Source organism: Nymphalis io, chromosome 16 (assembly GCF_905147045.1).
Source record: "Nymphalis io chromosome 16, ilAglIoxx1.1, whole genome shotgun sequence".
NCBI classification, from domain to species: Eukaryota; Metazoa; Arthropoda; class Insecta; order Lepidoptera; family Nymphalidae; genus Nymphalis; species Nymphalis io.
The window spans coordinates 8,050,350-8,064,975 of record NC_065903.1 but is presented as its reverse complement, the minus strand read 5'-3'; the positions used below and the strand labels follow the sequence as shown (position 1 = coordinate 8,064,975).

At 33.7% G+C, this 14,626-nt stretch overlaps 1 protein-coding gene across 3 annotated transcripts in view; it reads right to left on the bottom strand.

Moving 5' to 3' along the window:
- Positions 1-1,675: 1,675 nt before the first annotated feature.
- LOC126774189 (breast cancer anti-estrogen resistance protein 1) overlaps positions 1,676-14,626 on the bottom strand; it is a 54,607-nt gene continuing 41,656 nt past the window's right edge. For 2 of the 3 annotated variants that reach the window (XM_050495592.1, XM_050495593.1), the window contains exons 2-9: positions 7,260-7,400; positions 6,158-6,298; positions 5,495-5,800; positions 5,197-5,383; positions 4,561-4,801; positions 4,283-4,451; positions 3,898-4,121; positions 1,676-3,801 (exon numbers count right to left, since the gene is read on the bottom strand). In XM_050495592.1, the coding sequence (XP_050351549.1) occupies positions 3,489-3,801; positions 3,898-4,121; positions 4,283-4,451; positions 4,561-4,801; positions 5,197-5,383; positions 5,495-5,800; positions 6,158-6,298; positions 7,260-7,400 (1,722 nt within the window). In that variant the 3' untranslated portion in view covers positions 1,676-3,488. Of the gene's footprint in view, positions 3,802-3,897; positions 4,122-4,282; positions 4,452-4,560; positions 4,802-5,196; positions 5,384-5,494; positions 5,801-6,157; positions 6,299-7,259; positions 7,401-8,962; positions 9,098-14,626 lie in introns of those variants that run through there. The other variant, XM_050495591.1, reaches the window with a different exon arrangement.

Sequence of the window (14,626 nt, the reverse complement as noted above, 5' to 3'; positions counted from 1 at the left end):
CGATACCTTTACAGAAAATTGTATCCTTTTAAAGCGGATAGATGAATCTGTATATTTAAAAAAATAAATACTTTTTACTAACTCACTACCGACTAAGTATAAATTTAACAAAACTAAAAAATATATGCGGCGACGAAACAAAATACCCATCTAACCTATAAACGTTAACTTTCAAAGTTATTTACAAACCGAAAATAAATACTTGAGTATGAGTATTTTCAAACAATCTATTCAATTACCTGTTGAAATATGTCAAAACTATAAAAAGTACTAAAAACTGTCTACAATCTTATCTTGATATCTTTCATAAGAATTAATGCCATATTTATAAAAATGATTTCGCAAATAATGCATTATTTTTGAACAAATTTGATTACCATAGAAAAAGTTAGTGTGTCAATCTTAAAAGATAGACATAAATTATCGCGGACTTTTTTTACAACTTTTCAAGAGGAACAATCCCGTTATACATGATTGTTGTGTAACTTTAACCGGTAAGCATCGAACGCAACGGAAGCTCTCAAAAGGAATAAATTCTTCCCGTTTTTGCAACATTTTTGAATGAATGATATTTCATGCTTCTGACTTTAAAATCACAGACCTCCATACAACATTTATCCTTTACCTATTTATTGCGCGCGAGCAAAGCCGCAGGCAATAACTAGTTAAACGTATATTATAGGAAAACAAAAGAAATGTGTACTACATATATTGTTTTTTTTTTAATCCGTAATATGTAGTTTTTTTTAATAAGCCACTACCATTACAAAATATAACACAAATGAATACAGACAGAGGTTTACCTGGTCCCTGTTATCAGGGAGCGCCGTGCGTCTCCGACATACCTGCGTTCGCTGCATATAACTCGATGCTATAGGCAACAGCGCGGCAGTCTGCGCGCTTTACATATACGCGTGAGCACGTTTAACCGAAATGTCCGGCATAAGCTGAAACCTATTTGATATGATTGATCATCTCAACGTAAATTGGAAGAATCTAAGTCTCTGAAACTGTCCATTTTTTAACTTTCAATCATCATAATTTTACAGACTATCATTTATAGATAGCTAAAGTTTCAGCCAATTTAACTGAACAGTTATTTTATAGCATTTTTATCAAATAAATGGTTGACATGATTCCTTAAAGTGACATAACTTTTTTATTTATAAAACGATTGAAATAAACCAAACATTAAATTTTAAGTGAAGTTTGCCACAATACATTAGTGAAAACCGCACCCAAATCAGTTAAGCAGTTCCTAAGATTAGCGCGCACAAATGCAATTCTAAGTCATTGTTTATTGCGTTGATAAAAGCTCCCGATAATAGTTTTACTCATAAATCTGCCATGTACACACAGCGTCAGTTACATTTTTATTATATGTAACTAGCTGTTGCCCGCGGCTTCGCTCGCGCTTAAGTATAAGGAAAGGATAAATAATTGCTTGAAAGTGTGTGTTTTTCGAGAAGCATGAAATGTCATACTGGTTAGAAAAAAGTATAGTTAAGGGGTTTTCTTATTTTTTATTTGATGATTATTCTTTTAATAAAAGAACGAAACCCCGACGAACGGTACCACCCGCTCATCAGATATTCTACAGCTAAGTTGCTTATATACAGGGTTTTTACATATAATATTACATTTACATAAGGAAATAGTAAATAAAAAGATGAAATAAATACGAAAATTTGTATATTTTACTTGATTGCGTTTTACAAGATGATTAAATTATAATTTATTAATAAAATTATTATTTTAATATGCATTTGTACAATTTCATCTATACCTAGCTAATCTACGACACCTAGGAAATATATTACACATTGCTAATATACAACATGCTTTTTACATTGATATATTGTATCTACGGCAGACTATAATAAAATATTTATTAAATACAAAATATTGACACTTAAAGTTGACTAAACTCCTATGCGTGCCACCAATCACTTGTCGATATCGAAGACATTTTATGACATTTATTGCAGGTAATATTAGGGATAACCCACACTACGAAAATAAAAGACCCGGTTTTATTATTACGTTTACGTTCAATCATGCATACGTTTGATATAAATTTGACTGCGAATTAAAAACGTCAAAATAAACATCTTATAGTAGGATTCGCAGCGCGGCCTCAGCCATAATTTAAGTCATTTCAATTTATAGCGTGACATTTACATTTATTATCGCTTGTTTCAAACAATGCTAGCATATACTATAATGATATTGTAATTATAGTCAATTTCAATGAGTAAACTGTATTCTCTTAAATAGCTAAGACTACTTTAAATTGGATAAGCGCATACTAAGCTTGCTTAGTCGTTCTTTCCACATTCATTTAATTTCACTATCTTGAGAAAAGATTAAATTATTAATATCTTTTCAAATATAAAATTTAGTTGATTTTTCGAGTACATTCCACCGCGGTCGTTGAAAATAAAAATAAGCTGCGATAGATCAGATAGATCGTAAGTACCTACATAATTATTTAATATAATATAAACTCTAGGTTTGGATTATATTTTGTCCTCTTCACTCTTCTTGTCTATTTTAATATTTATCACTTCTATTTTCTAAACACAACCAACACAAAATCAAGTTCCTATTCAGAAGTTTTAGAATATACATACAAATTGAGCGAAATTTCTATTGAAATCAATCATGGTAATTTTTTGTCATAAATTATGCTTTAAAGACAATAGTTATTAAAAGTAACTAAATTTATAAAAGCTTAATAAGTTTATATGATAAAAAAAATGCAAATAAATCAAATTTTAAAAGTACACATCCCTGTGATATTTAGCAATCTACAACAATAATTTGTACCGTTTTTAGTATACAACCATTCTTCGGTCTAATACCGTAGTAAATTCATTCGCTACAATATAAAATTATTGTTGCAACATGTATAAAACTGGACGGATAACTCAACTCACTACGGTAAATGAGCATCCAGCAATTTACAACTTGCGTATTTTTTGTAAACCAGTAAAATAAGAACTAATGGCAGCCTTTGTTAATTTATTGTATTCTATATTTGATACATTTAGTAGAAACTTTTTTCGCGTGTTTAATCAGTATCGGCAGTGAATATTATTCTTTATTTTATCTGTTCTCTTGGTTTTCTTTGGTAATCTATGTGAAGGTATACCAGCCTCCAATTTTACCAGTTATAACTAATTTAAGTGTCCAGCACGTTTTGTTGTCATTTCAAAGATACTCATATGGTTTGACACAATTTTAAATCCATCATTCATTACGTTTAAGTACACCAATTCAGCGGCAGATCATCCACTTCTTCAAAAGCTTAAAAGTCATATACAACTCCAACGCTGCACGTACTCGATGCATTTCAGAGCACAAGTGTGTCAATAAAATTTAATTCTAGCATAATCAGTTATCTGCCAAGCCAAAGGAACATTGGAACACTAGCCTAATTAATGTTCGACTCGAATCACATGTCGAGAAGCGGTCCTAGATACATCTTACAGTACGGGAAGCGAGTTGTGTGGCGCGAGGGGGGTGAGTGGCGTGAGGGGCGTGGCGCTGGCAGAGGGCGGCACGGTGGTGGCCGGCGTGGAGTCCTGCGGCGGTTCGGCCGCGCGCACCAGCGCCCGCCGCAACTCCTGCGCACGCGTCGACAGCGTGCGCGCCGCCTCAGCCATGTCCGCCACGGCGCTCGCGCATGGGAACTGCAGCGCCGCCGCCTTCGTTTTGGAGACGGTCGCAGCTAAGGCGTCCGAGAGTGCATCGGAGCATCGTAATATTTTTGCTTTTAAACCGGCGTGTTGTGCGCTCCTAAGAAAAATAAATTAAAATAATAAATCAAAATTGCTCAGAAAAGAAATAGTAGTAATTATTATTACTAGTGTTAACACTCCTACAAATAATAACCTGTGCACAGTATCCCCGACGTGGACAATTCGGTGAGCGCTCAAGACGACGAATTTGCCGTGAGCGAGAAAGACGTCTGGAGGCTGTCCCATTTCAATAGTTCGCAGGAATGCTTCCACGGCTGTGGAGAGGTGGGCGCCATATGTGGCCGTTTGTGCAGCGTAGAATGCCGCTAGTTGTCTGTCATCTGGTGGTAATCTCGTGGCAGCAGCCACTGCGCTAACCTATAAGAATAAAAAAATACGTCTAATTTTTTATCGATCTCCGATTGTATCTGTCTACTACGTATTTATGGAGGAAGTCTGAAATAATAAACAATAAAAATATTAATCTTTTATTCATATGCAATGCAATAATATATGCATAGAATTGTACAATTACTAACCTCGCCAGCGTGGTCAGCATCTCGCACAAGGGCATCAAAAGACGCCCTTAGCTTATCCGGCAAAGCAGCACGAATTTCTGCATTTCGCCTACCAACTGCTGTTCTGGACTCGAGTCGAACGTAGTCGTACTCTTCCGTCCACTCGTGTTCTGGGACTGCAGGTGACCGCCTGGAAACACAGCGTTTAAATTACCTAAGCTAATATATACAGATTTTTTTATAACTCTAGGGGAAGTCAAATTAGTTAATTGTAAATGAACCAGATAAGAATTACTAACCTGAACAATAGTGAAGCATTTCCATGTATGAAAGATGCCGCTCTCCTTACGTCCTCGGTCAATGAGCGCGCACATGCTACGAGCTGGTCCAGGGCGTCCTGCGTGCCGTCCGTGGGCTCACGGTCGCGCTCTAACCGCTCCGGTGCCCAGTCTCCTGCGTCCAGAGCACTAGTTGCTTCGTGTGTAATGCGTTCTGCATCTTTGAGAGCCTTCACTAGCGGCCGTAACTTTACTGCGATACCTGTAATTGAGAAATGTTAAATTAATTATTACAAAATGATAAATAAAATATATCTGTATATGGAAAATAAAGGAGCTTTAAAATATTTAGAACTCTCTTTTCCTTATATATATATAATATCAATAAAATAAAAATTTCATTATACTCAAAAAACCTAATGTAGTTTTGCTTAATTTACCTTATAATATAAAATTTCATAAAATTGCGTACGTAAAAAAAAAACTAAACATTTTTAGTGGCAACTCAAACGCAGTATCAAGTTTCAAATTAACATCGAATTGGTTTGGGTAATCGTAACGAAACACGGTCAAAGAAATGGAACAATGGACACGGGCAAGCATAAATATTCAAGATAACAGTTTTAATTTTACTTTAAGCAGTGGCACATAACGTACCTTTATCTTGGGCATCATGAGCATTGGCCAGCGTAGCGTCGGCGAATACTGCGAGATCGTGTAAGGCGGCTCGTAGACGCGCGCCAGCTACGCGCACGTCGAGCACACGCGGCCGTAACGCGCCGCGCCGCCGCCATCCCGGCGATACGTAGGAAAGCAATCGCGAAACCGCCGCTGACGCTTCTTCCTGGAACACGATATTTTTTATTATGTAGGTTACAATAGCTTTAAAATAAACGTTTTATCATCGAGGTTGAATATTCAACGATTCCGTATAGGATATTAGTAAGTGACTCACTTGTAATCGTTCAAGGGCTTCCAACGCTGCATCACATGGTAAAGGTAAAGCGCGAGAACGCGGCACATCATATGTACTAGATGCGGACGCGGCTGAGTGCGCTGAACTGCCAGAATTCGCAGAAGCACTCGACGTTGCCGATGTGAGGGAACCGGTACCGCTGCAAGCCGAGTCTGCGCTGGCGGGTCGTGGAGCTCTCGGAGCATCGTACCAGTCTGCGGCCGGCCTCGGACAGTCGTACGTGCCTATAATGCGTTGAACCGGCAGTGGCGCCCGTGGTACGTCGTAATGTGAACATTCTTCGATCTATGAAATAATTAAGAATTAAATATCTATTACATTTCACTTTTTAAGTTTATATAATTAAAGTAATCCATAAAATATAAATAAATATATAAATACATATGTATATATATTTATTTATATAAAAAATACATCAATGACTTACTATACAATGTACTTATATTTACCTGTTTGTATATTTCTTGTATTTTATCCTTAAGGAAAGAGTCAAAAAAGAGCAAACACCCTTGGTAATAAATTCTTGGACAATATTTATGATATTATGTCATGACATCACAATATTCTTACAAAGTCACCTCATTGCCACGTAAGTAATAAAACTTCATTAAATTTTTGGATATACACAACCGAAGCACTTACTTTTGTGAAAGCGGGTGACTGCTGCGCCGGCAAAGGTTGATGAGCCACTGGTGCTGGCGTACGCGTGCGTCGTCTCTGCAAGGCGGAACTTGCATCGAACACGCCAGCCACAATCCTCAGTCTGTTTCCAGGACATATTCCCTAAAAAGAATATGTTTAGGTAAATGAAAAAACTATTACACCTTCCTCGTTTAGATTACAAAACAAATAATTATTTATTTATTTACGTTAAATTATTATCAACGTTAATGTAAAATAACGGGTGATGTTTAATAATGTTGTCTTATCATAAGCGCGTCACAGGATACAAAAACGACGTACGATGACCTCAGAACATGCAGCAACAAAAACATGGCATCATGGTAAACATCGCACCATATGACACAATAAATACAATGGAAGCACACGTACAATGTGAATTGCATGTTTATATATAAATTACGTTAATTAAGTGCCACTCGATAATATTATATGGTTTCTGTATTATAATGTGTACCTTTAAATGTTTTGGAAATCAACACCTAATTATTATAAGGCAACAAAGTTTCATTGCGATGATAATAAAAATATGTAAGTCATTTTAATAAGGCTTATTGGTATCAAGACCTTCAAAAATATTTAAGATTTGTGTTTGAATAGTAATATTCATTGTGACTTTCATGATGGGCATCAGAATCGGTATTTCCCTAAGAGCTTAGTCAGGTTATTTTCAACCTTGGTCTAGCCATGATTTAAAATTCACCAAGTCATTGCCCTTACAATGTCAGTCTCTTTTAAGTTATATTGAGGTACATGATGCTACCATAACGTCCCAGATAGCACTTTACAGAATTCAAATTAAAGTAAATACTTTAAGGTGAATTACATAACATTTCGTTGACATCAAAATGTACACGATGCAGTTCTGGATACTCCTCACTTTTATTATATCATTTTATTACGGATTTCATGTTGGAAAATATAGCTTATTTGCAGGTCGGTAGCCAGATTGCAAGCAGCATATCGCGGTTAAGTAAATATTCCTATCCTTTGGGCAAAAAATGACTGGTTGTCAAATAATTATTCTGTGTTAATCTTTATCCCTCAAATAGTTAATATATACCTGTCGTCCTCTTAGCGAGCAGAGCCACCAGCCCTCGCTGCCACCAGTGTTCTGCTCCAGCACGGTGAGGAGGTCCCCTCTCCGAAACGCCAGCTCGTCCGGTGACTCCGCTATGTTGTCGTAGAGTGCTCGCGCCATGCACTACAATAAAAAAACTTAGTTAAGTAATCATTATTTGTATGAACACAAATGATTGGACTTGATGAATGTATGAACAAATAAACTTACTCTTTTGTTGTATAAATGTTTAACTTTTAGATAAAAGATTAAATTAATATTACAATTTTTTCTAGACATGGTTGGAACTAACTTAAGTTAATGTACTATATATACTATATACACTGTAGGTAACTTGACTTTTGATTCGAAATAATCAAGTTAACTATTTATAAGTTATGTACATGACAAATGCTTACAATCTAGCTATTTCTATTATAAGCTAACGGTCCTTAAAACCATCCGGTACCACACATATATACAATTTATTGGACAACTAACTGATGGACAGACAGTGTTCCAGATTTTAATGAAAATGTCTGTAGTAAATATTTTATTACAGTTATTTTTAAATAAATCGTAAATTCCATTATAAGTTACAATTCACGGTAGTTAACCACTCGTAAGTCTTTCTGCTATAAATCTTGATTAAATGAACGTAACAGAAATCGAATGAGGTACTGTTTTCGCATTAACCTCATTGCGACCAATTCCCCATTCTGTCGCTTGTCCAATCAATACTAATTAGTAGGTAACTTCGATCATCATTATCTGTCATTATAAACAAAATTTGCAATGATAATAAGTGTGATAAATGAGGATGTAAGGAAATTTTAAAAGGGCTGCATTAATTTTATGTCTCATTTCATTGACAAAAAACGTGTCTCGATAGCGTAAAAAATCTAATTTAAGAAAATGAGCTGCGTCTGATTTGAAGGATAAAAGTAACGTGAGATACATATAACCCCTGCTTATTAACAATTGTTACCTTTGCGCTCCCTCCCCTCTTATAATTAGGTGCATGTGTTATAATAGCGTTATATAAACATTTCTTCAAACTTGTTGTGATTGCTGTGTGCAATTTATCACTTTGTAGATGAAATTCGAAGAAAAACAACAACTCTAAATATATTGTGATTATATGATCTTTTATATCTGTATAATATTTTTCGATTTACGTAATTGGCAATTTATATTTTATACATATTTTATTTGAAATTACTTCGAGAAATATCCCGCTGTCACGAAGCTGTCATCATAAATCCCGCATTACGGGATTGCAAATCGACAGCGCGTCCCGACCAAGCGAGCGCAGCTGCGTCGGAACAGTGCGTCCCAAATCTACCGATAATGATGGATTGCATTGTGCAACGCGCTGCGACTGTGGGCGACGTTGGGGCAGGCCATGTCCGTTTCCGATCAGCGCAATGGTTTATGCAACCGATATAACTTTACAACAATCACAAAAGAACGTTCACATTTTATGTACTTCGCTGAATGCGGGCGCTTTGTTGCATTGTTTTTAATTAAGCTCCTAACGAGTTTTATGAAAGGATTTAATTGAATCAGGCATAACTCTATTATAACAACCTTCCAGCTTAAGTGCAAATAGGGTAACAATTTCAATGCAATAACAATAGTTAAAATAATACTTTATATGATTTTTTTACAGTTTATAACAAAATACAGGTGTTATTTATACTAACCGGGATACTCGATCTTTTTTCAAAATTTCTACACTTAACAGTCTGAGTATTACACATCACACAAGTAGTCCTTCTAAATTTACGCACGAATGCAATAAAATTAATTTTATTAACCATTTTGAGTATACGTGTCTCATGAACTGTTCGTTGCGTACTGAACTAATAGTAACCAAAACAAGTTAAATATATAAACTTATTCAATCGGGATAATTTTCATTAGAACCGGTCGGAGATGAGTCAAACGACGCACGATATCAAACTACGTCACGGGCGTACGTGAACTTGTTATACTTACCTAAAGCTTAACTTATTCATTTCGAGTTTTAAATAGGTAGTTTAATTTGAAATTAGAAATTTATTTATTTCTATTGACTAATATTGAGTATTTACATTGTTTTAATAACTTTTGGTAAAGTTTTATTTTCATAAGTAACATTATTTCGCCTACGTTTATACAAAATAATAATACTCTTTGTTTTCGTTAAAAAAAAAATTATTTCATTTTTGTTAGTTATTGTATACATTTCTTATAATATAGTTCAAAATACGAGTAATATTAGACGTGTAGGTCAAATATTAGTTGCATGAACTTTTTGATATATTTCTTCAATTAGAACTGTTTGTGTTTTATAAAGATATATTTGTAAATTTCACTTACTGTTGTGGTTTTAATATTCAAAAAGTTTTTTTTATAAATTCGAGTTCAGGGCGAAATTCGATATGCTGTTTACTTCTTACGAAATATACTTAAAGCCGGAGCAAACTTATCGGACTCCATAAAATACAGACGACACACCATTATTCAGATCTGATTTCATTTTCATAAATCGTCAGTTTTTAAAAGAAAATTTATTTAATACGTCTTCGATTAATAACATCAGATTAAAATACATACATATTAAGGACATCATTATTGTTCATTATTTATTTTATATCATTATTGGCTTTTGAAACCAATATCTGTCAATTTATATAATTAGTACGACGCTGATATTTATCACTTTTAATCGTGTGGTTAAAATAGTTTTAAACAAAACCGTTAGTAACAAAATTGGCTGAAAGGGTAATGAGAAATCAACTTATGTTGGTATATTACAGGTCCGATTAGTATAGAAGGATACTGCTCAGTGCTTACGGATTCGAATGAATCATGCCGGTGGCGTTCGCGGAATCATCTATACGATTTTAACTACACACGGCCAACAGTATCTCATCACGGTGCACGAAATTATGAGGTCATAGACTAACTATCATTATCTAGATAGAGGTGAAGCTCATTAATGGAGCCTATGAAATCATACACATACAGATCTTCTACATCGATTGAGCTTACTACCTAGAACAATGAAAATATTTAGGCTCAGTAACTAGCATTATTATTCTGTAAGACCCACTATATATCTTACTCGTAAAATGTTGACAAGTGACTTGAGGTGATACGCTATTTTTATCTTTTTGTTACAAATATTATAAATAATGTCGCATACTAACATTTTCTGACATTCTACGACCTGCTAAGACATTGGAGGTTGCTTTTATAGAATAGCTCTACTGATAGATTTACAAAAAACTTAAAAGGTATATTTAATTGTTGCCTTGAAAGAGAGTAAGTAAAAATACTATGAGTGTGTGTGTACAAGCATGTTATAGATATTGTCTTTACAAAAAAATACAGTATCACTAATAATAAATGTACTAATGAAAATAAGTTAAGACACGAAAGAGTGTACATTTTTTTGAAAACCATAGCACTTATATGAGTAGTTCAATTCTTGAAAATTATAAAAACCATAAAACTTTCCGTAACTTTATTATTACATATAAATCTATTTATAACAATTATACCCGTTCATTTCTTCATTAAACGGCTTCGTCAAACTTATAATGTCGACGTTAAATAAATCAGTGACTAATTGCAACCAAATCATAATCAGTAAGTACATTGGTTAGTTTTCATATTATCCACAGCCATGACCCGAGCATCACCTCGTCTCCCACATCTCTCACAATTATCAGTTGAACACACAAGTTGATAAAAAGAGTAAATAAGGATAAAAGACCCTTCTAAATTACCGTTTGAAAAATATTCACTGTTTATATTTTCTGAGAAAGTTCATTGGACCCTATACACGGTAAAAGACCAAGGTAGCCAAGATTATAGTCTGCCCTTGTTTCTTATTCCTTCTTAGAACAACTGTTAAATATTACAAAAGGAAAATATTTACTCGCAATTTTTGTTTACGTCTTGTATTTGTATCATATTTTATGAATGGTCTCGAGAAAATTAATATTTTATTGAAACCGCAACTGTAATGTTTGCTTGTGTTGTGGTTAAAGTCATGACTAGATAATAAACTTAAATAAATCAAGAAGCTGCGACTAGCTTACCTACAAAATTATTTATACAAACAAGTTATAGAAGCAAATAAACCACAAACAAGTGGACCTTCTATTGTAAATGTAAATGTTGTCTTGTGTTTCTATTTAAATAGCTCAAACGGAGATAAAATTAGGCGAAACACGAGGAAAGCAATACTGCTCTTATTCATGTACATTTTGCATCTCGGCAATTAATTTATAATTTATTTGTATATACGCAGTTGTTTTTCCATTTATTTATGACTCGTAAATAAATTAAAATTCATACTATTGAACCACTTAAATACTTAAATAATGTTTAAAATGTTCACTAATATTATGAGATTGTCTTTTTTAATTTAAGAAAAAATTGACGCTGACAAACTAAAACAATGTGTCACTATTTTGGTTTTCCTCACTTCTGGTTTGTGCTCTAAAGTGAACCGTCACCACTGAAATTAAGGCCAAGAACGAAAATATTCGCCCACTCAGCCGATTGGGCAGTTTTCGCGCTTGAGTAGTTGCCATATGGCGAGTCGAAAATCAATGAGGGAGAGGCTGAATGGCGGGCGGCGACCTACGAAGGTCGCCAGTACTGGTAGTACGCGACCCTCCGACACGCATGCGCATTTGATGCATTTTGTTTTTATATATAATTTCAATGTACAAAACAATAGTTGATTCATTATTTTTAACAGTGCATTAAAAAAAGATTTTACAGATAAATCATGGATAATCAATTATTTATTGTATGATGGCGTTGTGTGTTAAGGAATATTAAACAAATATTACAATATTGATAAGGATTGGTGTGTTACTGTTTTATTTTAATAAAAAAGTTGTAAATAATAATGATAAGAATAAACTAAAGCTATATCTGAAAGTGCAGAAAAATCGACGGTAGGTATAGTCGCTACACGGGACTAACGTCAACTAGGTACATAATTCGTCAATGAACTGAAACATGCTCATGCATTTTCCGTTGATTTGGTAATCAGTGTACTCGAAAAGCAAAACCGGTGTTATTAATTATTCACTGGATTCCAATTTATAATAACATAGCCAAATAAAATTTTAAACAAAGAAACACCTAAATTTTTTTTATATTAGAACGTTTTTGAAAAATTCGATAATCTTGTCAAATGCCAGCCCATGATAGACATTATTGAAAAACTTATAACATTGTGATTTAAAAAAAAAACAGCTTAAACTTTTTATTAAGCCCACTCAAATGTGGAAAATTCATAGTGACCTATATACATGGTGAATATGTAGGAGTATTTTCCATTTATGAATCGTATTTGTATATTAAAACTGCGAAACTTAATTTTTTACAATCGATGGGCCTAATTTCATATCCGATTAAAATAATACGCTCTTGAATCGATTGAAAGGATCAATTGAGATGTCTAGAGAGATTGCAATAATTATTGTCAGATTTTAATTTAAAAAATTACTTATTTATATTACATAACAAAAGGTAAGTCTAAATTAAAATTATAATTAATAGAGATGACGATGTGATATTAAATTATTATGACAAAAATAATTATTCAAGAATTAAATTTTACAGCGTTAGGTAATTATTTTTATTATAATTATAATAAATAAAAAAAAAATACAGTTATAGTGTCATTTTCATTACTGACTCGAGAATGAATGTAATGTGGAACATAGTATATTGAATGAAAACCAAATTGAATTGTAATATAAAAAAAAACTTTCATTATTCTTGTGTTTTTAAATAAAATAAACATTTTTTCTTTTACTAATTACATGCTAAAAGAACATTAATATGCGATACATTTACTTAGAGTATGTAGCCATTTAAGTTGAGTTTGCTTAAAATTATACTCAAGAAATGAGTTGAGAGTCATACTAACGGCAAATAAGAAAAATTGCATTTATTCCTATAATTAAAGAAAAAAAGAGATCGTATTGTATATTTGTGAAGTATACGATATAAGTAATATATATTTATAATTATACGATATAAGTAGCGTTTTCCAAATTTCAGTAGTTGATAAAGTTGTCGAAGTTGTCTTGTAAAACAAATAAATGTATCAGGAAGCGATTGTGACCACTTAAAATAGTCGTAACAGCGACGATGTCGTTCCAATAACGCTACGTTGAGTCGTCTGTCTGGCGCCTGCCAGTCGACCACAGTTTTTAATTAAACGCTCCATATATATAATGTAGGTACTATAATTATATTATGTAGGAACGAAGATACATCATGACTAACTGCCAACGATGTTTCTACATTTTATTATTTCAAATTTATACACCACAGTAGTATTATTTACCAAAGCATAATATTATATAAATATATATATATATATATATCATAATTCAGCATCGGTACGCAACATTATATACCTACCTAAATATTTCACAAAAAAGTGCCCCACGTTACGTTTAGCAGATGACAAACATCACATTTTTTATAATAGTTTATATATGTACATATATTGGTAACATGCAGTCAGAATAATTTAATAATTAACGATAAACCCTTATGATAAATCATTGTTATAAATTTCGGGTCATTAAAAAGTCTCAAAACGCACAAGTAAAGTGTCCTTCGTATCTTTACAGGCCACGATGGCCATTCTCGAAGAAGACTAGTGACTACTGCGCAGTTGGCGCAGGTGATATTTTAAACTATAGTGTACAAATATTTGTGAAAACACAGGCGCACTTTTGAGTCCCGCGATCTCATTATCCGATACGGGACAGCAATCCGACTAGAGCGAAAGGAGATCAGGCAAATGACCAACGGCTTTAGGTACATGCTTTCCAAGGCACGGGATAGTAATCACGGCCATATTCAAAACTACTGGCTAGTGGCTGGTTCTGGTTTTAACTTTTCTATTGGACTAGTGTCCAGAACCCAGAACCTTAAGATTTGCATAATAAGCTAGACAACAGACGAGTGAGTCAGTACACGGAAAATATAGCAAACGATAACTTCAGTGTACAAAAAGGTTTAATTAATTTATACATGCCAGATGACAGAAAACTCGTATGTAGCCAACGAGTAAGTGGACGCAAAAACAGACCACTTGTCGGAATCCAGTGCGATAATCACTTCAGATAACATACGCATATGCGAAATGAAATATCCTTATCGGGTCGAGTGCTCTGCAAATGACACTTATAATATAACGGTCATAATAAAAACTTTTCCTGTGACATGAAATGTTTCTAAATTTCGATTATATCATTGTTATGGTTTGTCAAAGTATTGGGTTTTTATTGTCTAATATATATTTGTATGTAAGTAGATCACAAGACTTTGCAATG